At 47.9% G+C, this 25,099-nt stretch overlaps 3 protein-coding genes across 30 annotated transcripts in view; 1 reads left to right on the top strand and 2 right to left on the bottom strand.

Moving 5' to 3' along the window:
* The window catches only part of HEMK1 (HemK methyltransferase family member 1), a 29,329-nt gene extending 23,176 nt beyond the window's left edge, over positions 1 to 6,153 (bottom strand). For 3 of the 17 annotated variants that reach the window (XM_065075225.1, XM_065075226.1, XM_065075227.1), the window contains exons 1-2: positions 5,881 to 6,153; positions 5,099 to 5,169 (exon numbers count right to left, since the gene is read on the bottom strand). In XM_065075225.1, coding sequence (XP_064931297.1) covers positions 5,099 to 5,115 — 17 coding nt within the window. In that variant the 5' untranslated portion in view covers positions 5,116 to 5,169; positions 5,881 to 6,153. Of the gene's footprint in view, positions 1 to 2,078; positions 2,171 to 2,654; positions 3,102 to 5,098; positions 5,170 to 5,755 lie in introns of all 17 variants that reach the window. The other 14 variants (XM_065075229.1, XM_065075237.1, XM_065075241.1 and 11 more) reach the window with 12 other exon arrangements.
* On the top strand, positions 6,023 to 19,654 carry C10H3orf18 (chromosome 10 C3orf18 homolog). 10 transcript variants are annotated; one of them, XM_065075257.1, is made up of 6 exons: positions 6,023 to 6,163; positions 9,771 to 10,165; positions 11,518 to 11,543; positions 13,166 to 13,295; positions 14,236 to 14,275; positions 15,255 to 16,939. In XM_065075257.1, exons 2-5 carry the CDS (start codon positions 9,881 to 9,883, stop codon positions 14,242 to 14,244), a joined length of 450 nt encoding a protein of 149 aa, XP_064931329.1. In that variant the 5' UTR covers positions 6,023 to 6,163; positions 9,771 to 9,880; the 3' UTR covers positions 14,245 to 14,275; positions 15,255 to 16,939. The 10 variants fall into 10 exon arrangements, with proteins under 10 accessions (XP_064931329.1, XP_064931328.1, XP_064931327.1 ...); XM_065075256.1 differs by having other exon boundaries at positions 15,200 to 16,939; XM_065075255.1 differs by having other exon boundaries at positions 14,376 to 16,939.
* LOC106145940 (high mobility group protein HMGI-C-like) overlaps positions 17,872 to 25,099 on the bottom strand; it is a 70,570-nt gene continuing 63,342 nt past the window's right edge. For all 3 annotated transcript variants that reach the window (XM_065075261.1, XM_021301009.2, XM_065075260.1), the window contains 2 exons: positions 23,643 to 23,733; positions 17,872 to 20,598 (listed from right to left, as the gene is read on the bottom strand). In XM_065075261.1, the coding sequence (XP_064931333.1) occupies positions 20,513 to 20,598; positions 23,643 to 23,733 (177 nt within the window). In that variant the 3' untranslated portion in view covers positions 17,872 to 20,512. The remainder of the gene's footprint in view (positions 20,599 to 23,642; positions 23,734 to 25,099) is intronic.

Genomic DNA, 25,099 nt, shown 5'->3' with positions numbered 1-25,099 from the left:
ACTGGGAGTAGTCAGCATGGATTTACGAAGGGAAAATCACTCCCGATCAACCTGATAGTCACCCATGACACAATAACTAGGTCAATGCATGAGGAGGGAGTAATCAATACTGTTTACCTAGACTTTCCAAAGGGTTTTCATTCTGTCTCCCATAACATCCTCATATACAAATTGATGAAGTATGGACTAGATAATTGAGATGGACTGAAAACTGACTGAACTGGCAGGCTTGGAGGGCCACAGCAGGGAGTCCCTGAAGGCCGATCACTAGTGGAGCACCCCTGGGGCCAATATAGCACAACGTCTTCATGAGTGATCTGGATGAAGGGACAGAGAGCACCCTTGGCATGTCTGATGATGACAGAAAATTGGAAGGAGTATGACTAACAGACCAGATGGGTTTGCTGCCTTTCAGAGGGACCTCAGGAGGCTGGAGAAATGGGCTGACAGGAACATAATGAAATTCAGCAAGGATAATAGGAATTCCTATCAACTGAGGAAGATTAACCCTATGCACCAGTACAGCCTGGGGCCACCCAGGTGAAGAGCTGCCTTGCAGAAAAGGCACTGGGGACTGTGTGGACAAATGGATCATGAACCATCAATGTGTCCCTGCAGAAAAGGTGGCCAATGGCTTCCTGGGCTGCCAGAGGGTTGAGGGAGTGGATCCTTCCCCTCTCTTCAGCACTGGTAGGAAACATCTGGAGTGCTGGGCTTCAAGTACAGGAGAGACATGGACATACTGGAGTAAGTCCAATAAATGGCCATTAAGGATTGAAGCATCTAACATAGGAGAGACAGAACTGGCACAGTTTAGCCCTGAGAAAGGAAGGCTCAGGCTGGGGGCAGCAGGGGAGGGAAATCTCATCAATAATCATATGTGTCTGATAAGATGGAGTAAAGGAGACAGAGCATGATTATTTTCAGAGGTATCAACTTAAAAGAAAGTTTGTATAATATCTTTGGATATATTAAAAAGCAAATGGGCATGGCTCTGTGCATCTTGTTCTAGTTGATCCTGCTTTGAGCAGTGGGGTTAGACTAGATTACCAGAGATCCCTGTCAACCTCCATGATTCCATGATCCTGTGAATTTTGGGGCCATGTTTTCAGCTGCTGTGAAGCACCATACCTCATTTCTTCATGTAGAACAGCAGAAATTTGTTGCAACCTTAACAACAATTAAGACAGAGCAACTTGCAAGTCAGACAGCTCTGGGAATTTTGCATTTCTGCTTCAAACACAAGACTCAAGAGTAGCAGAACAACTGAAGGGAAGACAGTCAGACCCTACAAACTGTAAGCATGGCTAACACACTGACTCCCTGAGAAACCCCCACATCCTAGTCTGTGTAAATCACGGCAGGACTAATCTGCACAGCAAAATGAGGATCCACATCATAACCACATTTGTGTAAACAAGTAGGAGGATGCTACGTCCAAACATGTTCCCAGGCATCCCCCACCCTTCTAAACAATCCACATTCCCAAATATTTCCTCTCCTCGCACACTGCTCCCCAGGCCCAGTCTGATTCCAGGCAGCTATTTAACACTAAACCCATTTAATTTTTGCACTAAGAAAACCTCTCACACACAGCAAGCAAATGGAGGTCAAACAGAGAACACAGCTACAGCAGCCATGGATACGTCTAAACATCAGGGAAATCCCTCTACAGGCAAAGCCTAGAAAACAAAGCACAGCAGCACCACAGATGAGTATAGGACCAGCAGCTGAAGAGAGTGCTGGACCAGACAGAAGGGGCCAAGGCTGAATTTTGTAAGCACAGAAAGCCTTAATGAAAATGTACCCAACTCAGAGTCAGTATTGCCAGCTTCCTGCTCCTCTGCAACATCCCTTACACCCTCTCTGTTCCCAGACAGGACAGACAGGTGATTTGCTGACTGACATCAACAGCAAATACCCATTACTTGAGCCATCATTAGAGACCAACACAGAACGATTACTTGACATGTCAGTTGCTAATGGTCTTCTTGCCTTCTCTCTGCTATCATTCTTCTGGCTGAATTAAGCCTGAAGAAAAACCCTCCCAAGGAACAACTGTAAGAGGATGCTCCTACCTTTCTAGTCGTTTGTTGCTCAGCTGCTGAATTTGCTCCTGCTGCAGTGCCGTAAGTGGAGTATAGAGGCTTTTGGAGTTCAAGCTCTGAAACTGAAGACAAGGTAACTTTAAAACCTGCTCTCTGGTGCCACCTGGGTGTCCTCTGCACCCTCCTGAGGGCATCCTCCAAGGAGCCCCAGCATGCTGATAAGCATATGCCTGAGACTGTTGGCAAGTGCACATGACTAGGAGAAGCTATCTGCATATTTATTTCAAAACAAACCTGTACAACTGTTCTGCTACTTTTTAGGGCTCCAAAGAATAGGTAAAGTTAAGCGTCATTCCACTAGGCAAGTCAGGGAATAGTGTGGGTGTATGTACCATGGGTTACAGTTCAGACCCTGCAAAAGCAGGCATGTAAGAGACCCCAGGTACTTTACTGTCATTAATAAACTATGTCTCAGTCTCTCTGCCATCTAAGGTAGGGAAAACTGTTCTAGCTCCTATAAACAAGGTAAAAAGAAAGGAAAGGGATTCAACCATAATGACAAAGTGAGAGGCATACACAAACCTTATTCCTTTCTTATTACTTAACTGTTTTTGCTCCCAAGACAAAAGACACAATATATTCACTGGATTCTCGTGCTTCAGGGATCCCATTTATCTCAAACACCTTCTGCCAGTAGTTGACCGCATCAGTGGCAGTCACCAGCCCAGGTCTTGCAGTGCAGCTCTGCCTCAGAGATGACCACTTGGGACTGCAGATAGGACCTTTACTTTGACTCAGTCCCCCTGGCACAGACTGAGCTGAGAGACCCAACAACCTCCTAAGCAGTGGGTGGGTGAAGCATCTCATTGTTGCAAAACCAGTTCCTGGCTTCTACATGTGTTCCTCGTTGCCATCAGCTGATCTTGTCAGTGCTGAGATTCACAGGATGCTTGGTGCTACCACAAGCCACTGTGGCTAAACACCAGATCACCACAGTCAGTTGATTCTCCTCAGGGCAGCATGAAAATGGCACTGGTTTGAAGCTCTTCTGGTCTAGAAAAAGAGGCAAGAGTACAGCCTGAATCCCTTGGGCTTGCAAGTCACAGGTTCCACTCTGAGAGACTTCAGCTTGCTTGCCCTAATCCCAGCCCACAGGTACAAAACCAATTACTCACAACCTAAGAGTAACAAAGGATTCTCCCCCCACCAAAAACAGTGAGATGACAGCTAACGAACTCTGCCACTGCAATCCATTTATTTGCAGAGCTGCTTATGTCCACAGGCCAGAGCTACTAGGAGGCCAGTCCATGCCCAGGGCAGGAGTGAGTGTGCCTACACACAGGCACAACACTCCTGCCTGTCCTTGCTCCCAGAAAGCCACAGACACACCGACCTTCAGCTCTAGCCCTTAGCTCTCTAGCCCATGGGTGGGTCACCCTGGTTCCTTGCAAGAAGACCTCCAGTGTCTCCTATATCATTTCTTTTATTCCTCTCTGTTCATAAACCACTAGTCCTAGGTTAGCAGGTTTGCTCACAGAAGAGCCTTGACTCTATGGGTCAAGGGTCTTCCACACTTGTCACCATCACCAAAGGTCACACAAAGGGCTGCAGAGCCAGGGCTGAGCAGGGGAAGGAGAAAAGTTCACAAAGTACAACCAGAAGGAAGAGGAACAATCCAAAGGTGCAAAGGCCAGAAAAGACAAACCCTGCCCAAGGGAAGTCAGTCTCTTAGAACAGAACAGGCAGAGTCAAACAGAACGGGAAGAAAAACAAACAAGATGACTGCAGGAGACAAAGGAGATGAAACTTTACGAAACAGCTGCTGCATATCACACTTGGAACTGTGCTTTAATGGAGACAAACAGAACAACAACCCTGCTTTCCTGCTGTGATCCATCAGAAATAAGTGCCTCACTCCCTTCTGACTCACCGTCCCTGGAGCCACTGTGGGTTTCCCTGAGTGCCCATTCCCATTCCTCTGTTGATGGCTGCTTTTCATCACTGTCTCGGGGAGGCCACAACCTCTCCTCCTCCAGAAAAACACCACACAAACAACTAAATACCTCTCCAGAGCAGCCGGCAGCACCCAGGGTGCATGGCTCTCTGCTCTGTAGCAGTGCTGATGCAGGGGGACCTGCGGGGGCTGGCAGATGGCACTGCACCCCTGCCCACAGCCCTGACCCCTGCTGCACGGGGCACCTGCGCAGGCAGCAGCATGGGGCTTGTCATGCTCTTGCTGCTGCACTGGGAAACTGTGGGATGAGTCAGGCCTCCATTGCCTTTCTTTGCAAAATCAAATCGAACAGAGCCCAGGGAAACAGCAGAGGGAATACCCTCAGCAAAGGTCTCAAGACTGACTTACCTGCTACCTCCCAGCAAAGGGGTCGGTGTTCTAAGAGCCCAAGGATGCCTTTCGTTATTACCCCCAGCAGTGACAAGCAGCCTCTATGAAAACTTGCCTTTGTGTTATGCAAAAGCAGTCTGACAAACAGACTTTATTGGAGCACATCCCCACTCCAAGGCCCTGTTTTAGGGATACTGTCACAAGAATAACACTAAAGGAATAAAACATTAACCATTACTGTTGTTAGGGAGGCAGATAAAACTTTATCTGGCAATGGTTGATACAACGCTGCCACTACTGTAATTATCAATAAATAAAACCAGCTACTGATGTGAGGTCCCTGCCAAGAACAGCCCCTGTGTCAGGGATTGGCTCAAGGAGCATGGACATGAGTCCACCAAGCAACTGTACGAGCAGAGCCCATTTTAGTTGACATAAGTAGGCCTTAGTTAGCTTGTCTATTAGGCCATGGGAAAGGGGGGAACGGAAAAGTACTAACTAAGGCAGGGTCAGGATATCCTTGAAGAGATAAGAGTCAGAAGAATGCGGGATGCGCATAGATAGCTAAACCCAAGTAGGTGGTGTAAGTAAATGCAACCTTTTAGTGCTTAGCCTATTAGATAGAGACAAGTATGCATAATTATGGTATTTGGTATAAATGCACACTATCTCAGGCAATAAAGTTGAATCGTGCTTTATCACTCACATTGAGTCGGCCTGCATGTTTTCCTCAGCTGCGTACTCGCACCCCTGTATGTTACTTCTTGGTGCAAATACCTGTTTGCACAAAAACAAACAAACAAACAAACAATAAAAACTGACTTCTTTTACCTATAGTTCTGTGGTTTGGTCCATTCAACCCCCAGTTACCCACTCACTGTAGTCCAACACCCGCACTGGTGGCCATGGAAGGGCCCAGCCTGTCCCACTCTCGGCCCCTGCCCAACACTCCTTGTGTCACTCACAGCGCGGACCAGGCACTGGGGTTTGCACCGTGCAAGTCGATACCTTTCTGCTTGTGGGTTACCGGTCAGCCTAACCAGTCCCTCACACAGCCCTGCTAGCCGGACCAGGCAAGGGGTACTAGTCCCCACTCGCCAGCCAGGTTGTTGCCCACTCACGCCCCATATCTGTGATCGGGCGGCTATCCGGCAGTAAACGGGCCCCACGGATCAACCTCAGGACCGCAGCCCGGCTTTCCTTCCAGCCACCGGGCCTTCCCTGCACACAAAACGCGCTGACCGACGCCAGGCACCCGGCCTGGCTGCACCGCGGCGCTGACGGGGGATCCTTCACCCAGGCGGCCGCGGGCCCCGGCGGCCCCTCAGAGACGATCGAGCGCGCCCGCACAGCGACGCCTCACCTCAGGGAGGCCGCCGTTGGAGGGGCTAGAGGAGCAGCCGCCTCCCGCACCACAGCCTGCGGTGAGGGGTTTGGGGAACGGCCGTATGGGAACGACCACACAGACGAAGCGCTCTCACCGCTCACCGAGCGCCTCCACAGCCGCCGCACCACCTGACGGCCTCCGCCGTGCGCATGAGCGACAGGAGCACTGACCAACCGTGAGCCGAGCCTTGCGGGCGCCGGCCAATCGCCTGGGGCGCGGAGCAGCGGGGCGGGGCCGCCGGCCGTGCTGTGGTGCGCGCGGATCGGATCGGCCCGGCCTGGCCCGGCCCGCCCCCCGCGGGCAGCGCGGCCCCGCGGCCGAGAGCGCGGGCCCCGGGCGGCCCAACCGCCACGGGGGACCGGACGCCTCAGCGGGGAGCGCTCAGTAAGTGCCAGCCCCGGCGGGCCGAGGGCGCCGGCGGGCAGTGGCCGTCCCGGCGGGGGAAGCGCAGCGCTGAAACGCGGCGGCCTCCGGGGAGGGGCGCGGCGGCGGCGGCGACGGCGGGCTGGGCCGCGGGAGCGTCCGCGCCGCCCCGTCCGGCCGCAGGCGGGGCCGCCGCGGCCTTTCGGCGCTGGGGAAGGGCGGGCGCGGCGACCCCGCACGGCGCCCGGCCCCATCCCTGCCCCGGCCAGGCCCGCCCAGCCGCGGCCGGGCCAGGCGCAGCGCTGCGGGTGCCGGCGCGGCGGGCGCGGAGCGCAGGCAGCGCTGCGGCGGGAGCCGGCGCGAGTCCCGGGGCTCGTCCCGCCCCGCCTGGGGAGCGCTTCGGAGCGGGAGGCGCCGTATAACCCGTTACCCGTTTGGAAACTTCGCCGGGGGATGGGGAACGAGTGACTTCCCGCAGGGACAGGGCCCCTGGGGTGGCACAGCCCGGAATGGGTTGGGGGCCAGGGCGACTGCTTGGATTTTAGTTTTCTATCAGTCTGTAGTCGGAGGAGCGGACACGTTGCTGGGGAGCGTCCCCGCGCCTGTGCCAGGTCTCTGGCCCCTCTCTGACGGCGGGAGGGGGACAAGCGAGGTGCTCCGGGACAGTGGGCACGGGCGGCTGGGGCTTCCTCCCCGGAGCCTGCTCAGCCCTGTAGCAGGGGGAGAGGAGGCCACAAGTTCACACACTGGGAAGCAACGTCCTGTAGCCAACAGCAACTCGATGTCACTTTGCTGAATTATTACAGAGACTTCATCTTGGTGAAGTAATGCAGAAAAATTACTAGTTATTATTTGCCTTCTTCATCCAGAGACCCTGTGACACAAACCTCTATTGCTGTCTCTTACCCAAGAGGAAACTGCAGCATACAGAGATTAAAACCAAGACTCCGAAAACCCAGCAGCCTCAAGCTAGTGCCTGACATGATGTTCTGCATCTCAGAGGTGTTGACCACCACAGTGCCCATCAGAGACCAGTTTGGAAATGCTGGTTTAGGAGAGAAAAAAATATGTTCTCCTTATTGGCAGACCCAGCAGAGCCCAGCACAGAGTGGTCCTGGCTCTGTGAGAAGCTCTGTTGGTGCAGGCAATGGAAGAATGCCAGCTTGCAGCAGTTGAGGATCTGGTTCCTCTTCTGTTCTATTTGTGCATGGACTATGCTGAAACCTGCCAGTAGTAGCTGTTCTTGGCCGTAGAGCAGCCATCAGAGACCTGGAGTGTGCCCAGCCTGCAGATTAAACTTCCAGCACCAAAATGACAACTGGGAAAGGAAGATGATAGGAAAGATCATCTACCCCCAACTCAACCATTAGCCATAGGCCCTGGGCCATACTTGCCCCTACCTCCCCATCTGGCCCTTTACAACTTGGACCAGAAACACCCTTACCTTATCTGAACCTGGAACTGATTGTCTAAGCCATGTCAGAAACCTTTCAGCCACAGGCCCACTGTTAGAGCTACATCTCTGGGCTTGAGAATCCTTCAGCCTGGACAGGACCCTGACAGCATGAACAAGAGCCCCATTTTGCACTGGACCAGATTTTCAGCTGGCTAATTTTGACCTAGCCTAACTTTATTCAGAGGAGCAATGCACAGCAGCCCTATGTGGTCCGTACAAAAGGGGTCTTACCCAAAGGCTTGGTATCAGCCTGTACATCCAAGTTCCAGTTTTCCAAAACTGACACTGCATTGAAATGAAGGCCTAACTGATTTTGTTTCCAAAATTACAGAGCTGTTTGGGATCTAGAGCCATACTTTGCAAAGCCTTTGGGCCTGCTTCACTCCTTTCACTTAGGTTCTTTTTCCACTTTTTGTTTCCTCGGTGGTGGCTTTTTTTAAAATGTGAATTACCGTCAGGTAGTTTGCCTGAATAGCACAGATCAATGATTCTCTCTGAGAAGCTGCTCGGTCTACCCAATACCCACTCACCAATTTCTTCCCTTTCCCTGCTGGGCCATAGCTGCTGCTGTGGCACTGTGATTTCAAATTTGCCATCTTTGTGGCCAACTGTCCACTACACCTCGCTCCACTGTGGTCAGTAATGGCTGGGGAAATCCAGGTGCCACGTGGTTTAAACTAGACGTGTGTGGTTTGATGGCCGCTGAAGGACACGGCCCCTTTCAGCTGCAATGAACTTGTGTCCCAGCATGGTGTTAGGTGGGACCAGACCACAACTGATATCTTCACAGTTCTCTAGAAACTCATAGGAGTTTGACAGCTCCCACAGCCTCCCAGGCATGTCAAAATCCCCCAGCAACCCCTGCCTCACCTGCTGTTCACAGGGAGCTGTGAAACAGATCCTGTGTGTGTGGTGAGAGATTTACCTGCTCAGGGAGACACAGGACAAGTGCTGTGGAAGTCAAGGTGGCTGCTCACCGACCACAGGGCTGCCTGGTGCTGTTTGCCTGGTGTGACTCCTCTGCTTCAGTTGTTAGTGACAGATGTTAATCACACTGCTTAATGACTGTGCAATAATCTTGCCTAGAATAGAACAGAGTGGAGCAGAACAATGGCTCATTTCTCTTTGCAGGCACATCTTTTTCTATTCAGAGCTCATTAACCCCTACGTCCTGACTACATTCCAGTCCAGAGATGTAATGTCTGCTAAACTGTAGAGAAATTATCAGAGGACTGCTACAGTAGTTCTTGGGGTTGGCACTGCTCTGGTCCAGAGATGGATGCATTTTCAGGAAGCAATTGCTGAACTAATGGTATATATGGTGTTTTTTTAAACAAAGTTGTGCAAATACTTCCCTTAGGATCATCCCATGGTGTTTTGCAACTTCTGATCATTTGCACAATAGAAGCATGAAGCAATCATGAAGCAATTAAAGCCTTTCATGTTTTCAGCATGAATAGATCTATCAAATTTCACAACTCCAAAATTGGACTCATTTTAAAATTGATAATTAGCAGTGCATGACTAAGCTCGAGTGGGTGCTTTCATGGAGAACTTGAGAAATACTCAGTCTTTAGTAGCACATGGGGGAGCAATGCAACCCACTGTTTTAAGGAAGGTGCCTTTCCAGAGCACGTGGAATGGGGGACAGCAGGGTGATGGAGACTGCAGTGACCAGTCACCAGTGACTATCACAACAGGGAAGTTCTACTTTGGATTCAACAAAAAGCATTTTGAGATATAGATGCCTCACAGCTGAGTGCCATCTTACTGGATGTGTTCCCACAGACAAATTTAAGGGGATCCATGTAACTTTCCAAAAATTAAAAGCAAGAGATAGAAGCAGGAAAATGCGGTCTTACCTGGGACAGATTAAGGCCACCTGGCTCAGCCTAGAGCAGACGGAAGACAGGGCTTCTGAGGGTGTCCCCACATAGATCTGCCAAGTGCCTGCAAGGAGGGAGAGCTGAGGCAGCAAGGGAAGAGTGTATCACTGACTTGAAGTGGATCAGGCATGACTTTAAGGGTTCAGTACCCCTGAAAAATGTTTTCCTTATTTTGAGTGGGCATCTGTGAACTGCTCTCAAAAATTGTACTAGTGAATCGGGAAGCTTTGGAAAAGGTTGTGCCTGTCTCTAAGAGCTCTGTTCATTTGTTCTCATTCTTTCCTAGACAGAAACCAGTGTGGTTCTTACGAAGAAAAACCACCAGTGATGATGCTACAGGACAGGTCTCACATGAGGGTCCTCGATATGAAGGGCAGCTCTCTGCTTCTGTAGCTGATGGGTGAGGACAACAGCTCAGTAAAAGGAGCTACCGAGAGCAGCAGGATGAGTTACAGCTCACCCTCTGTGCATGACTTGTATCACAGCACCACCTCCCCCATGGCTAAGTCAGACCTAGGGACAACTCTGGATTTGACTGTACCAGAAACAGCTACCGTAAGTCCTGAGACTACCAGTTTCAACAGCACCAAAATCCCAGATGTGGCCAGCACTGGACCCAGCATGAGCACGATGCTGCTGTCCTTTGGGATCATCACTGTGATTGGATTGGCTGTGGCTATGGTAAGAGAGCCCTGCTAAATGTTTCTTTGTTGAGGGTGGTGGGTGGCATAGGGGCTCTAGGACTAATTTGGGTTTAATAATTTCTTTAAATTCTACTAAAGGCTCACCCAGAACTGCTGGGAACTGACAGCTGCTGAGATCCCCTTCTTTTATCTAGAGCTCCAATATTTCTGCAGTTTCCCTGAGGTCTGGTCAGAGTGGGATGCTCAGCAGGCCCAGAGAAAGCCATACGTAGTATCAGTATTTAATAGCTGTAGGAAGTTCAGTTAAAACAGCACAAAGCAGATTCTATTCTGACCTGGTAACTGAAACAGCTGCACTGATTTAAACCTTGTCAACACAGGGACCCTACAAGAAAGTTTGTCCAAATTAACTTTTAAAGCAGACTGTTGAAAACATGTTAATCTCTCCTGTGGACATGCCTTTTTGAATTAAAGCAGCCTGAATCCATTCTAGCTAGACTCATTCTGGACTGCACTTCCAAGGCTCTACTTGCTGAGTATGAGCAAGGTCCTTGAGGATTTGCTGTGTAACTAATCTTCCCATTAATGCTGTAGGCAGAAGCTTTCAGAAACCACAGTTCTGGGGTTGACATAGGCATTGCAAGTGCTGCAGTTCTTCTTTTGATCTATAACCAGATCATTTACCTGTCAACAGAGAACAGAAGGTAACAGCAAGCTCCCATTCCTTGTTTGGGGAAGAGCTTCACTAATAGAACCATCAAAGTAGTCTTCAGAAAGGGACTACCGCAAAATTTTATTGCAGGCCCAAAGAAGAGTATTTCCAAAAGCCCCTAAGAGAACCTGGGAACAGCCTTAAGTTCCCAAGAGCAACATCCAGTGTCCGTAGTTCTCAGAACAAGGCTCTGGAGGCCAAAAGCCTCACTTTCCTCCCAGTGCAGCCGCTATTACTGACACGAGCAGGTCACTGAGCATGCCCTGTGTTTCTTCCCTTTAGACCGGAGAGGGGGTAACAGCAGTTCTGTGCTGTAGGAAGTCTACAGATGAAAACCACAAACAAAAAGTTCTTCATCCACTCTTAAATTGCAACATACGTCCTGCAGCCACCAGAAGTGTGCTGAGCTACATCTGATAATGATACTCTCAATATTCTGACTACTACTAACACACCTAGTAACAGGCCACTCAAGCACTTAGTGCTATCAAGCTCACACTGATGCATATGAAATTTGATTTTTGGTTGTCATTGCTCCCTTACCCCTGCTTTAGTGTGTGGTGACACCAGACTTGATACAGCCCTCCTTTCTGTGCACCCTGGGCCCAAAATTTCTCTTCCCAGCTGTTCCCCATCTTAGTGGGACTGTTGTAATGATGGTTTTCTTTCTCCTTCAGGTTCTGTATATCAGAAAGAAGAAGAGGTAAGTACCGTCTGTTGTTTGCTGAAGGGAATTTAGTGCTTCAAGATCTAAACAGAGCTAGGAAGGAGATGGGGAGAGTGTAAGGGATGGCTTATCTGAGGACAAGCCTATGGGGAATCAGCTGTGCATGAGGCAGGGGACACTGTACTCCAGGTACTGGCCGACCTAACACCAGAGCTTCGAAGGCTCTTCCGCAGCTTTGGAAAGGAAAACATGGTTGAGCAGGAGGAAGTTTGGTATCCTGCAAACTCTTCAGGCTATCCGGTACACTAAAACAGAGGAAAGGGTTATGAATGTATAAAGAAGCTGGGATCTCTCTTATGAAAGATCTGGATCTCACATTTCAGCCAGTCCAAGATCCCTGTGTTTTCCAACAGCCCAGGCCAATAACACTGGCCTTGCAAGCTAAAGCTGCAGTCACAGCAACTGGCAGCAGCATAGTACAGAGATGCAGCTTTCTACCCAGAGATTTAGTGTCTTAATTTCCTTGGTAAGCTCATGGCTGAAAATAGAGAGGAGAGCAGCATGCAGGGAGACAGACTTCTTGATTCTTCCACCTCTGACAGCACAGACACTCCTGAAGATCCATTAGAGGTGGTACCTCCTCCCTGCCTGATTCCTTGTGGCAGGCCTGGCCACAGGCCTACAAGAAGTGCTGCTGCCCACTGAAAAATTTCCAAGCCAGATTCTGAAGCCCAGATGTGATACTGCCACAGGAGCAGCTAATGATTGGCCTGTGAATGTGGCACTGCTGACGATAGTAGTTGTGTTGGCAAACCCATACAGAGGCAGGGAGAGAGTGTGTCGTCCTAACACTTCCCAAAATAGATATTTGTGGTGACACTGCCAGTAACTGCTTACGTTTCTCTTCCATACCCCCCAAAACTCAGCTGCAGCCTAAGGCAGAACTCGGTGTCCTCACAGGAGCATGCCCATGCATCCTCCATCACTGAGCTGCCCAGCATTCAGGGAGGCTCCTTAGGGTAATACTTTATAGCTCTGTCACTTGGAACAATGATAAAAGAATAAGAACAGTCTGTCCGTAGGCATCAGCCTCCTATGAGAATCAATCCCTTTGCTATTTATTGTTTGTTATTTTCTCTTTATTCTTATGTACTTCAGCTCCAGAGTTAAGGTGCTACTCTTAGGCTGCTGGAGCGCAAAGTGGATTTCTGCTGGCAGGCATAGTGCAACATGGCAGGACTGGTTGTTGTGGGCAGAGGGACAGGGGAGAACTTGCAAAATGCCTAGCCAGTATGCTCCACCCTCTCTTTTGTCTCACCACATAAAACTTGATCTTTTAAGGTCTGCAGGAACTTAAATCCCTGATTCCTCTGTGTGTAATGCCTGCCAACACGGATTAGTGATGGCAATTAATCCCTGCAAATGCACTCTGGGTATCTTCCACTTCTGCCAGCTGTGCATAGTAGGTTCTTATCCTCATGCTCTCAGGACATGACACGAACCTTATCCAGCAAGTGCCAACGAAGGCTGAATCCCTGTGCAGCAGGAGAAACAGCCTGCAGAAGGCCTCAGCAGCGGGGTGGGAAGGCAGCCTGAATGCCTTTCCTTCTATTTATTAAGTTTTTCAACCAACCCTTTCCCTTCCCTCCCATGGGCAGGTTGGAGAAGCTACGGCACCAGCTCATGCCCATGTACAACTTTGATCCCACCGAGGAGCAGGATGAACTAGAGCAGGAGCTGCTGGAACACGGGCGAGATGCAGCATCTTCCCAGGCATCACAGAGCAAGGTAGGCAGCAGGGGCCAGCCAGCCTGTTACCACAACCACTGGCACTTGCACTGCTCTTGTACAGAGTCGAGGAGGTTTTGTAGGGGAAGGAAACCATGTAGGACCTCAGGAGGACTTTCCTTATCTCTGCTAGCCTTGGAGGTAGGGGGCTTAAGTATTTTGGAGTGCTTAGGATGGATTGAAGAATCAGGCAACTGGGATGAAGAGGCTGGGGAGGCACCTGGCTCTACCCAACAAGAAAAAAAGGCAATTTCAGTAATTAAGGGTGAGTTTACTAGAGTTTACCACCCAGAGCACCACAAGGGAGCAGCAGAATGAATACCATTTTCTGGGAGAGGGGCCTTCAATGGCCACGAGGCACTGAAGCTCCCTGCCCCTGAAAGGCAAATAATTTCCACCAAGTTTTAAGGTGTTCCTGCTTTGCCAAAGGATACAAGTGGGGAACAAGGCCTTGCTGATGGAAAAAGCCTCTAATCATACCAATTAACCGTGCTGCAAGCCCTTAAGAATGTAGGCAGAAATCCTGCACATGGTTGTGGCATGGCACATCTGATCTTGTCAGCGCCTCCAGGCCAGCCTTGCTGGGCACAGAGCAGGCATGGCTCAGAAACAGAACAGGGACGGGACTATTCCATTTGAATTTTGGGAGAGCGGGAGAAGCTTTGCTTTGACCGCTTCTGAGTGTTCAAAGGCACGCAGCATGCTGAGAAATGGTCAGGTCCTTGGAGACCACTGAATTGATAGAGCTGTGAGTTAGGAAAGAGCTTGGCCAGTTGTTTTTGTTTAATGGTCCAGATGGGTCTCTGACAAGAGGCTATCAGCTCCTTCCTCAGTGTACCAAGAGCTGGGAGATATAGGAAAAAAGGGCTTTTCACCATCATTTGCAGGCAGTTTCACAGTGTTTTCTGTTTCCTTTGCCACCACCATCACACACAAAAAGCCTTTCTGAAAGACAGAGCCAGCAGCGATGGTTGGAACAGGTACGTCTCTTTGCCAATGATGCAGCCTCTTCTTAGAGTAGACATCTTCCCTTTCTTGAATTCCTCTCCATCTGCTCTGTGTCTTCCCTTGGTTTTCCAGTTCCAGGAACAGCTGTTCTTCCAAGCAATCCTCAGTTTTCACACGTGTTACACTTTCAGATAATCTTTAGCAAACTTGGTGTGGGCAGAAAGGGAAAGAAGAGATAATTAATACAACTGTAATTGTAAAATATTTATGTGGAGACGTGCTTCCTTACCTGCTGAAGAGCACACGGGAGATGCATGTGTTGGAATATGAAAGATAGTCAACATATTCCATATACTGGTTTGGGACAGCAAGAAATACTGTTGCATAAAAGCAAAGGATCTTGTTCTCTGTGCAGCACATACTGGGAACACATCAGATATATTAATGCACACAGAGGATTGCCCTTTGGGTAGTAAAGGACAAGGCCAGAGTTAAACTTAGCACAGTAAAGGCACATCCATCCTTCATAGGGACTGGCCAGCAGGATACCTCAGATCCCTGCAGAGCTTGCTATTAATAATTCACAGATACCTCTGCCTGGAAAGTACATAAGTTTAAAGAAATAAGAGGGGGAGTCTCAAACAATCAAAGTTCAGTCTATGGTATGTTTCCAGGCCTTCTTAAGGTTTCAAGTCTTTTCATGCTGCCTTGTACACATTCAGGGTGAGGCGCAGTAATCCAGTGATGGGGGAATTTTAAACTGGTGTGGATTTGCTGACTTGCTCTCTGGCCTGTTGTATTTTTCTGTCACGACCTTGTTAATGCCACATTACTCAGTCAGCCTCCCCTCAATAAGGGGCAGAATCTGGTTACAATACTGTGCAGTCTCTGCCCATGTACACACACCTGAGCAACGGCAACCTTGCTGGGTCTCATCTTTCACTGCTTCAATGCAGATTCTGCTGACAAGTCAAGGAGCCCTCCAGAGACCCAGCTGTCTTGTGTTCACAGACGTTGCCAATGCCATCAATGCATGAACAATACCTGCCCCTGCTCTGGGATCGTGCTGAGACTGGGGAGGATGAAGCCAACAAACCAGTGACTTCCCACAAGCGTGGCTGATCCACTGAGCCTGGCTGGTCACCCCATTGGTTTGTGTTACAAAAGGGCACAAGCACTGAACCCTGAAGCGTCTGTCTGCCTGTGTGTCCTTCAGGGCTGCAGGAGGGAGAGCGGGTGAAGGGGTCCCGGGCCACCTTGGTGTGCTGCAGTGCAGCGGGGGGCTGTCCTCTGCAGACCCTTCTGGTGGCCACCAGCCCCGAGTGCCACAGGCCAGCACAGCAGCCAGGGGCCAGCAGCAGAGCCTGCACGCAAGCATTGGTGCTGAGCCATGCACTGATCACCTCCTGATTTTTTTTGCAGTACGTGCATTTGTCAGTCAGATTGTATTCCACCCACAGCACTAGTTAAAAGGGGATCAGGGCAAGCTGAAATCTGAATGCAGATCTAAAGGTTGGCTTTATACAAGGAGACGTTTCACTGAGTAGCAATTCAGGTACCATGAGTTTTGTTGAAAGTTTGGACCTGCCAGTTAGGTTTTTTCTCCTATTTATTTTTCTTCCCCACTGTGATTCCCCCCCTGCCCCATATTTATTAAACGCAGACTCTTTTCTGGGCATGTGCGGTGCAGAGTTTCTTACTAGCCCTATTTACTTCACCGATACAGCTTCCCTTGTGGCAGTTTTGCAGGGCTAAGTTACTTTAATTTTTCAGTATCCCTCTTTCTTTTTAAAATCAGGGAGTTCTGGGAATGTATTAGGGCTAGGAGTGTCATCACCTGTGGAAAACTGCCCAACCTCCATACCCAGGAGATGGGGCAGGAGGCACTCCCAGGCTGCTGGTGTTTGCACTCCAGGGATACTTTGGAAAGAAGGTGTGTGGGTACAAAAGCTCAATGCAATCTGGCTGAGGTCGTCAGGATTTGGACACTATCCATGGGTCTTCCCAGAGATTATGCCTACAAAACTGAGAAGCAAATACATTACCCCCCCCTGCACACACATGCACACTTACCATCTCCTCCAAGTGCTGAGGGCAGCCACAGAAGCGTTGGATTTCACCCTCCACAGCTAGCACGTCCCTGCCTATCACACTCCCACACTCTGCAGCAGGGCAAGGATGCAAGCAGCTGCAGGGGTGCCTGGCTGTCTGAAATCACGTTTCCCTTAGAACTCTTAGGACTGGAACTTCATTTGCTGTTTTAAACTCAATAAAAGGCAAGTGTAAGCTGAGCTGTTTCCTCAAACCAGCAGCCTACTTTGTGCTCTTTACCCAACTCCACGTGCTGCCTGGGCAGCTGCCAGCTCAGGTGCAAAAACATGCACCTTGTTCCACGTTAATGCTGAGATGTATTTTGTATAACAAACACACCTACAGAGGAATTCTCTTTAACCATTCTTCCTGTACTGGTAGGCTTTGTCCTGTGATGACTGCCCTTAGATTAAAGAAGTGTGGATAATAAGACTAAAAGAATGTTACGGGTATTTGCTGGGCTTGTACTGGAGTATTCTTTTAGCTCTAAAGCACCTCCTCTCACAGTTCTATATGTACAATTTAGCAGAAGCATTATGATGTAATTTAATTCAAGTGTTTCTGTGTTTTAAGCATTGAAATATAATTAAACTATTTACATGAAATCTAGTGTGATTTTCTTTCTCCCTCCCCAATCATTCACATTTTCCACTGAAAGCTGCTGGAGTGTATCCTCACTACCTCTTGGTATTTGGTGTGCAGTGAATTCCCCTTCTCTTTAAAAGACTGAAGTAAGCATGTAAATCTTGGAAGGACAAGCTCTGCAGGGGTCAAGGTTTAGTGCTGCACAGCACAGAAACTCAGACCTCTTCAGGAGCTGCTTGGTGGACAAGTCGGGACAGCAGGAGCTTCCAGGCAAGCAGATCCTGGGCATCCAGAGTGCAGAAAGACGAATTCCAGCTTGTCTGTTTGCCATATTATCCTTGCACCAGCTGAGTTCATGGACAAACTAGGGGTTCATCAGCCCACAGGCAGCTCCATACATGATAACCTGCCCACACTGGGGTGAACATTGCAAGCAGCAGCATCAGTAGCTCCATAGTGATATTGGCGTTATTTCAGATTTGCTTTCTGCCTCATCTTCTGGCCCACAGACCCCAAACTTGGGATTACTTAGGAAAGCTGTCATATGACTGAAAAGGCTATGCACAGGGACAGAATTGATTGTATGAAAAGCTAAATAGTTGTATGGCACACAGAACAATGTGTGGCATAAACAGACTCAGCTGTGGAGACTTCTGGATGTACACACAAAGCAGAATTTGCCTGTGTCCCAATCAAGCCATTTATGAGGTACTGCAAGATAAAGAAGATGGAATTAGGTACCAACTTCTGGGTTGAAGGGCCCATTTTCCTCCATGTGTGATTCCTCATGCTCTTGTTTTCACATACATCTGTGGGTGCTCCTCAGTAACCAAATCTTGGTTTATAATCCTTAAACCTCTAAATCAGATGAAGAGAAACTCACCTTTGGTGACCTGCATGTGTGCTGAGGTTGTTGCACATGGAGGAGACAAAGCAGAAGCCTGAGGTGCTACCTTTTATACCTTTATTAAAAACAAGCTCCAAGGCTATAATTTGCAAGTTGCCCACACTCTTCATGCCTTCACCAAAACCATTTATAAGAATCTTCCAAACTTTGCTAGATAACAAACCACCTTCATCTCCTGTATTTTGATCCAACTGTAATGACATTTTCAACTGAGTCAGACCAAAACTGGCTGAGCTTAAAAACACTTGAAATGCATTTGCTTTGAGGTAGGATTTGGCTACACAGAAAAGGTAACTAACTATATGGGAAATAAAAAGTGTTTATAATTTCAAAAATAAAACCCCAAGTAGTCCAGCATGAGATCTTAGCTCTCTGAAGACAGCTGGAATTCTGCCTGTGCTTTGACTTTCATTCCAAGTCTGCATAAAAATGGAGCTGAAGTTACGGACAGGGGTTTCAACTGCACTCCTAATAGTGTAGCTCCTAATAGTGTGGAATTCTGTTTATTCTTCTCAAACACATTTTTATGGAGACATGTCTTCTACTGTGGCTCCCCAATAGAGTATTAAGAGGTAGCAAAGATGAGATTTCTTTTTTGAGTACTTTGTATGCACGTCCCAGAGGAATACTGCTGACCTAAAGCAAATGGATTTACTATCTAGCTAAGGCAGTTTCCCTCCCTATTCCATGTCCGCAGCTGAGAAAGGTCTGGTTGATGTCAGAAGAAAAGCTTGAGCCTCTTACAGATCCAATTCCTAAACCATTCAGGAGAAGCTGAAGCTCCAGTCTCACACTGTAACAACTGTTGCTCTCAGGTAACAGGGGTTAACTAAATAGGTAATAGAGCCTCGCAAGCAGGGTACAAAACCTGCCAATTCACCTGAAAATCAGGTACAGGAAGTTAGTAAAATACCTTTGTCTGCCCCTGGAGTGGCCTTTGAATGTAGACATGAACTGCAGCTGAACTTGCGTGTCCCCTGAAGGAGAGCAGCTCCCTAACCTGAATTCAGAGGAAATCCCACTGGATCTTCACGTGACCATCAGCTTTTACAGATGTGCATGCCTGTCACACCTGGATTTATCCACACAGCAGGAGAACAGGGTCAGACTCTTCCCATATCCGGCAGCACGACTCATCCTACAGCGTAAGATTAAGGTCGGTTCCTGTGATCTAATCCATTTAATCCTTGGTTTCTCTGCTGTGTGGTAGCAGAGGCACAAAGGTTACTGTGATGCAGTTTTGTGCTGAGACTGCTCACATTCATACACAAGAAACTACTGTTATGTCAAACCAGACAACACACAGAATTAACAGGACTAGGACTCCAATCACTGCTCAACTGTGTGGGTGGACAAAATGATCTAGAAGGAAAAAAACCCACCAACTTAATTCTGCATACATTTTCTCGTGTTAAATAAACACGTGCTAAGGGAACAAACCTCTGATGAAAGGATAATAAATAGGCTCAATATATACTGCCATTTCATGGGTTTCTGCTATGCACTGCCATAAATTTAAAGCCACTTATGTTCTGTTTAAATATTTAACACTGTAAAGCTAGCCAATTTTACATCTTGTCAAAGATAATTTAAATACCCACTTCGTCTCTTTATAGGCAGGCAGCGCATTGATGAGATGGAAAATAACATCAGGATTTCACTGTTTGCAACTGGATATTTGAAATACCCTAAATTCTGAGGAATTTAGCAAGATCAGCTCTGGCACTGAAAGCACAAATCTACATACAATGTGAGACTGAGAGCAGCCAGCAACAATCTCAGCCCTGCTGTCTCCCAAAACTGAACTGTATCAGCAAGCTTTTATTTGCATAGCTGCAACACTAGAGGACCCCACATACACACATTATGGACTGAAGATACAAAATTGAATCTCAAGGCTCTGCAGGGAAGCAACCTTTGTGTAACTGGTTCTTTGCAGACATTCCTTTGAAGTGCTGAAATCCAATGGCTGTGACTAAGCTTGTAAACATCGTGCACTCAGAGCTGCTACCAAATTCAAGGGGAGTGCCTGCCACCAGGCCAAAAGCTCGTTATAGAAATGGTCCCTGAGCTAGTAATGTTGGGATAAAAAATTCAGAATCAATCCTCAAGGCATCAGGCTGCTGACTTTCCTATAGAGCATCCAAGTTTACTGAGCACTGGCGCAACAGCTTTAGGAGAGCTGGAAATGTCATGAAGCTCTTCCTTTCTGATATAGTAAAGAAAGGACTCAAAGATCATATTTCAGATGCAATCCCTGTGGGCAACTGATCAAAAGTTGACACTTGGGACTGCTTCATCAATCTACCAGAGTGGGTATGGTATACAAGTTCAGCAATTAGCTGTGTAAGTAGATTTCCTTTACAGTATCTGCATTACTGAGTCAACACTTTTCTGTTGAACTACTGCTGTTTGTGGCAGTGCAAGGCACCACGTTATCTAAACATTTAAGAAAGATTAATATGCTCACAAAAGATAAACTACTAACTGTGAAAGGCATCTCCCCGTCAAGGTATTTGACATTTCTTCCCCTGAGTCCCTGTTGGATGTTCGGGGTAAGCCAGCAGACAACAGGAGAGAAAGCATGGCCAAAATTATCAACAAAAAAATAATTTGAAATATGACATTAAAAATCCTGTTTGCTATCCAGTCCTCTGGCTTCAGCAAGACATGAACAGGTGGGATACTACTGTGCTGCAGCAGGGATGTTACCCAGACATCTACTAAGACCAGTAGTTTTGCTGGACCTGGAACCGTCTTTTCCAGCGATGCCTAAAGGGAAAGATGATGAGAGAGAGAGAGGGTTAGAGCTTGAAGTCCAGGAGCACAGCTGCCCAAATGTGCCATTGCAGGGTCAGTGCAAGGTTAAAAGCGGCAAGGATCCAGTTCCAAACCACCAAAGATCTTCACAGCACATTCCCATTGCTCGTGTACCAGCTCCAGGCTAAAGCCTGACACAAACGGCTTCCCTGGCAGCAGGACTCAGCCTGAGGCTGTTGGGAGCCCAGAAGCAACAGCCTGTGTGACATTTTCTGGCATCTGCTACACACACACGATCAACCTCTGCTGTGAGCAGTTACCTATCACCAACTGCAACCCCTGATCCTCGTGAGACACAAAGTACCTGAAGTGCTTTACTCAATGTCCTAAGCTTCAGGAAAGCAGATGCACAGAAGGTCTGCAAATTATCTCAGAGTGGGGAATGTTTCTGGCTACACAGACTTGCTCTGATCTGCAGTAAACTCCTTGGTTTCAGGAAAGCTCAGGTGACTGCTGGGGCAGCAGAGGGGACAAAGGGAGACAAAGGAGCTCACCGCTGCTCCATCTCTCACTGTACTGAGAAGAATGCAGGGGAGGAAAGATGGACAGGAAGGAACGAGACCCCAACACTGGTTCTGGCTTTGGACTGCGTCTTGGAAATTTTGTCATAAGAGAAGACAAATACTTTTTGGCCCAGAAAAACAGAAAACAAACAAACAAAAAAATTCAGTTGTGATTGGCAGCATCTGCAGGTAGCAACACAATAAAGCCTGAATAAATAACAAACCCCTGCCTGCTCTTGGATAACCCAGAGTCACCCAAAACCAGGGCCTCGGGAAAATCAGATGTGGATCCCTGGCTACAAAGTCTGTGGGAAAACACCAGCTAGCACCAAAGCAGCTCTCTGCCCCATGGCAGGCTTGTAACTCTTGCGTATTTCTAGTTCGGTTCTGATTTCTTGATTTTCCCCATAACAGACGGACTGAAATGCAGAGAGTCAGTCATTGTTTACTTCAGCAATTCTTTCTTAATTTTGCAGACGTGAAGCCCAGGGCAGATTTCTTTCCCACTCAGAGCTGCACGGTGGGGTCAGCAAGCGCATGTATCGTCCCATGCGAGCTCTCTAGCACAGCAACTCAAAAATCCTCACCTGGAAGGAAAATCCAAACCTATGAACCCCACAATGACCAAAAGCTGTAGCTATGCCTACAGCAGAAGATTATTATGTGATTGGAGACTCCTGCTAACAAATCTCAGAGCAGCAGCCTCCTCCAAGAGTAGCACAAAAGCTTGCAGGCATATAATATCTAAGTTAAATGCAGACCCATAGAATGGGCTCATCCAGTAACTACCTGTTTGAAAGCTGCTACAGCTGCATGTTGCTTGCAAAAAAGCCACAGGATCTATAGTTTCCTGTAAGTCAGAATAGTAAGTTTCCCCTTTGCCTTTTCAGTCAGAAGTTTCTAAGACAGGATACCACCCAGTTTCAAGCTCCTGAGCAAACAACAACTGATATGAAATTTTCCAGAGGACTGCCAAGTTTTATACTGTATATGCTTATCCCCACCGATTTTCAAGTGACTGTTTTGTGTGTGTTGTGTTGTTGTTGCTTGTTTTTCATACACAAGCACACAGCTTCCCCAACGGTAAATCTCCTCTCTCCACCCCGGCAGAGCGTGCAGACACGGAGCGGTTTGCGCTGCAGTCCCAGGCGCTGCGCTGCTGCCTCCCACCGACCGCAGCATCCGCTCGTCCCCTCGCATCTGCTTCTGGTTGATGCAACAGGCGGGAAACATATTCCTCATATCACTGCCCTCGGGCCCACTCAGACTTAAAGGAAGAAGAAACTACCCACGTTGGCTGTGGTTTTGGGTGATGCTTCAGAGTCCTACAAAAAGGCGGTGACAGGGCCGGAGGTGAGCTCGTCACCCGCCAGCCTGCGGCTCTGCTGATGCCATCGCCCAGCTCGGTGGCAGGAAGCGATACGGGAGCAGGAGCCTGGGAGGAAACTGAGTCGAGCAACTGAGGTTAACTACTCTGGTGCTTTATCATGCAGCGTTTCCAGGGACTTTCTAAGAACGTGAGGGTGGGTTTGGCTGCCCGGTGTCAGTTAGCTTGCTTCAAACACCATGCTCAACAGCACTAACGGCAGTGGGATGAGGGAGAAGCTGTGCTGGCCACATGGCAAAACAAGGCAACATCTGCCTTCTCCTGGGTTGCTGGCTCCCTTCCCCTCCCACTCAAGGGAAAACATTTAATGAATAGCTTCCTGAGATGACCAATGAAGGTAGGACTCCGCTGCATGCAAGTTTTCCTGGCATCTACCTGAGAAACACCCCTGAATGGTATAGGCTGGACTTGGATTTGCACTTTCCTAGGGTTGTAGTGAGGCTGGGGCTCTGGGTGGTGCATCTGTACGTTCCTACAACAGTGATAACAGTTATCTGGCATCTCACCTCAGAGAAGCTTAGATAACTTTGCAGCCCCATACAGAAACTTGCCAGTGCTGTCACTCTGTGCACTGCTCATGCACTAACGTCTCCGCTCGTGTGCCAGGCACCAACAGAGAACACGGCCTTAGAGCGCGAGCCAGGACGGAGAGGGCAAGACTGTCATGGAGGCATGCTGGGGGTAATCCAGAATACTAGGAGATCCCAAATGTCAAGGGATCTTCGACTTTTTTTTTCCCCAAGTAAGGTAAGACATTCATAATAGATTATTTTCACTTTCTATGTAACACAGGTAGACAATTTCACCAGCCATACCTATAACAGGGACCAGCACCTCAGACACACGACCTCTGGAAAGACAATGGTACAGGTTCCCTTTGCATCCCTCTTTTCTGCCTCTATTTCTGCTGAACTAGTCACAACTGAATTAGACGGAAGGAATGTGCTACCCTCCTGCTGTAAAGTGCCTGGAAGCCTTCCAGACTCTCCTCTGTTTGTAGGATTTACTAGAATGATTGCAGCCAGTGCTAGAGCTTTGGGGATGTTTTGCCAGGAGCATGACTGCACAGTTTAGTCTCGTGTAATTATAATTATCTAATTTCAAACCTTGTGTGGCTGGTGCCGAGTTCAAATTCAAGTCGCTGCTTCCCTGAGGATTTTCTTCCTGAGATGCTTCTTCTTGGACCATTAGTTGAGGCTATGAAGAGAAACACCAAAACCAAACCACCCCCCCCACATAAAATTAGGTATCGAGAGACAACATTGCAAATACATAAAGCAAAAAGCCTTTATCAGTGTTATTTAAATAAGACTGTGAAGCCCTGAAAGCATGCCCACTTGCCAGCACTTCCTATATCTAACCCTATGCAAGAGCAAGTGCACATGGCATCCAGACACATTCACAAGTGTCTCTGCGTGGTCGTCAGAATCCATAATAAACCACTGTATTACCAGTCCTATGAGACATGCAGCCCCACACTTGGAAAAAAATCTCCCCATTATGCAGCGGTGGGAAATTTTTTTCATCCTTGAGAATACTTTCTATATTTCAGGATATATAACTAAACATTTTGTCCATTGAAAATTAAAAACCAAATGGCTGTTCTTTGTCTTCTGCTTTGGTTTTGCACCCCAAAAACTCCTCAGCTGTTACAACAGATTTTTAACTGAAACATCATAATGCTTCACTAACTAAAGTGAAAATGACAAGTTTTGAAACATTAAAAAGGGGGAAAAAAAAAAAAGGAGACAGTGTACAAAAAGTTTTAACTTCAATAAATCAGCATGTAGCAAAGTTTGTCTTCCCCCCCGCCCCCCAATTACTCTGTAGCTCATTGTTTATAGCAATGCACACCTTACCGTACAGCTCTGGCACACAACTCAATTAATTTAACCACAAAAGGCCAAGCCTAATCCTAGAACTGCAGCTCCTACAATCTGTTACAGAGGAGAAGAGTCTTTTCCGACCTCATTTGCAGCCTGTTATAGATGAAAGATGGCTATAAATTATTTCTAGCATGCTATAGGTGTTTATAGACTGGGCAAATCCCTGAGCAACCTGATCCAATTAGAGCTGCTTTGAGCAGTAGTTTGAACTAAAGAATCTCCAGTGGGCCCTTCCAACCTAAATTATTCTATAACTCTAAAAAAATGAAAAGAAGCGTAGGAACATGCACAGCTGAGGGATACCAGACATTCAATAACACTATTAGTAGATTCTGGGAGTTATCAGGATGCTCCAAACTGTTGTCTCCCTTCTCCTGTGTGGCATAAAGGTCTCAAGGAAGAATAAAGTGCCAAATGAACTTATCAGGAAGTGTTTGAATCAGATTATCATTACAGAAAAATAAGTATTTCCATAGAAAAATTTTTTTGAAATTGCACTTCTACCAACAAATAATAGTTTTTCTATGCTAAGCTCTATTCCAGCTAGCTTTATTTCAGATGTTAGCTTTTGACAGTGCACATATGGGTGTCTGTGCCCTGCAAAACGCTGGGGAGCACATTCTTAAGACTGCTTGGCTGCCCCCATCTCCCTTTTCACCACCAGAGCCGGTCCCGGA

This window comes from Columba livia, chromosome 10 (assembly GCF_036013475.1).
Source record: "Columba livia isolate bColLiv1 breed racing homer chromosome 10, bColLiv1.pat.W.v2, whole genome shotgun sequence".
Classification (NCBI taxonomy): domain Eukaryota; kingdom Metazoa; phylum Chordata; class Aves; order Columbiformes; family Columbidae; genus Columba; species Columba livia.
The sequence above is the reverse complement of the archived record's forward strand: the minus strand, read 5'-3'. Positions and strand labels throughout refer to the sequence as shown.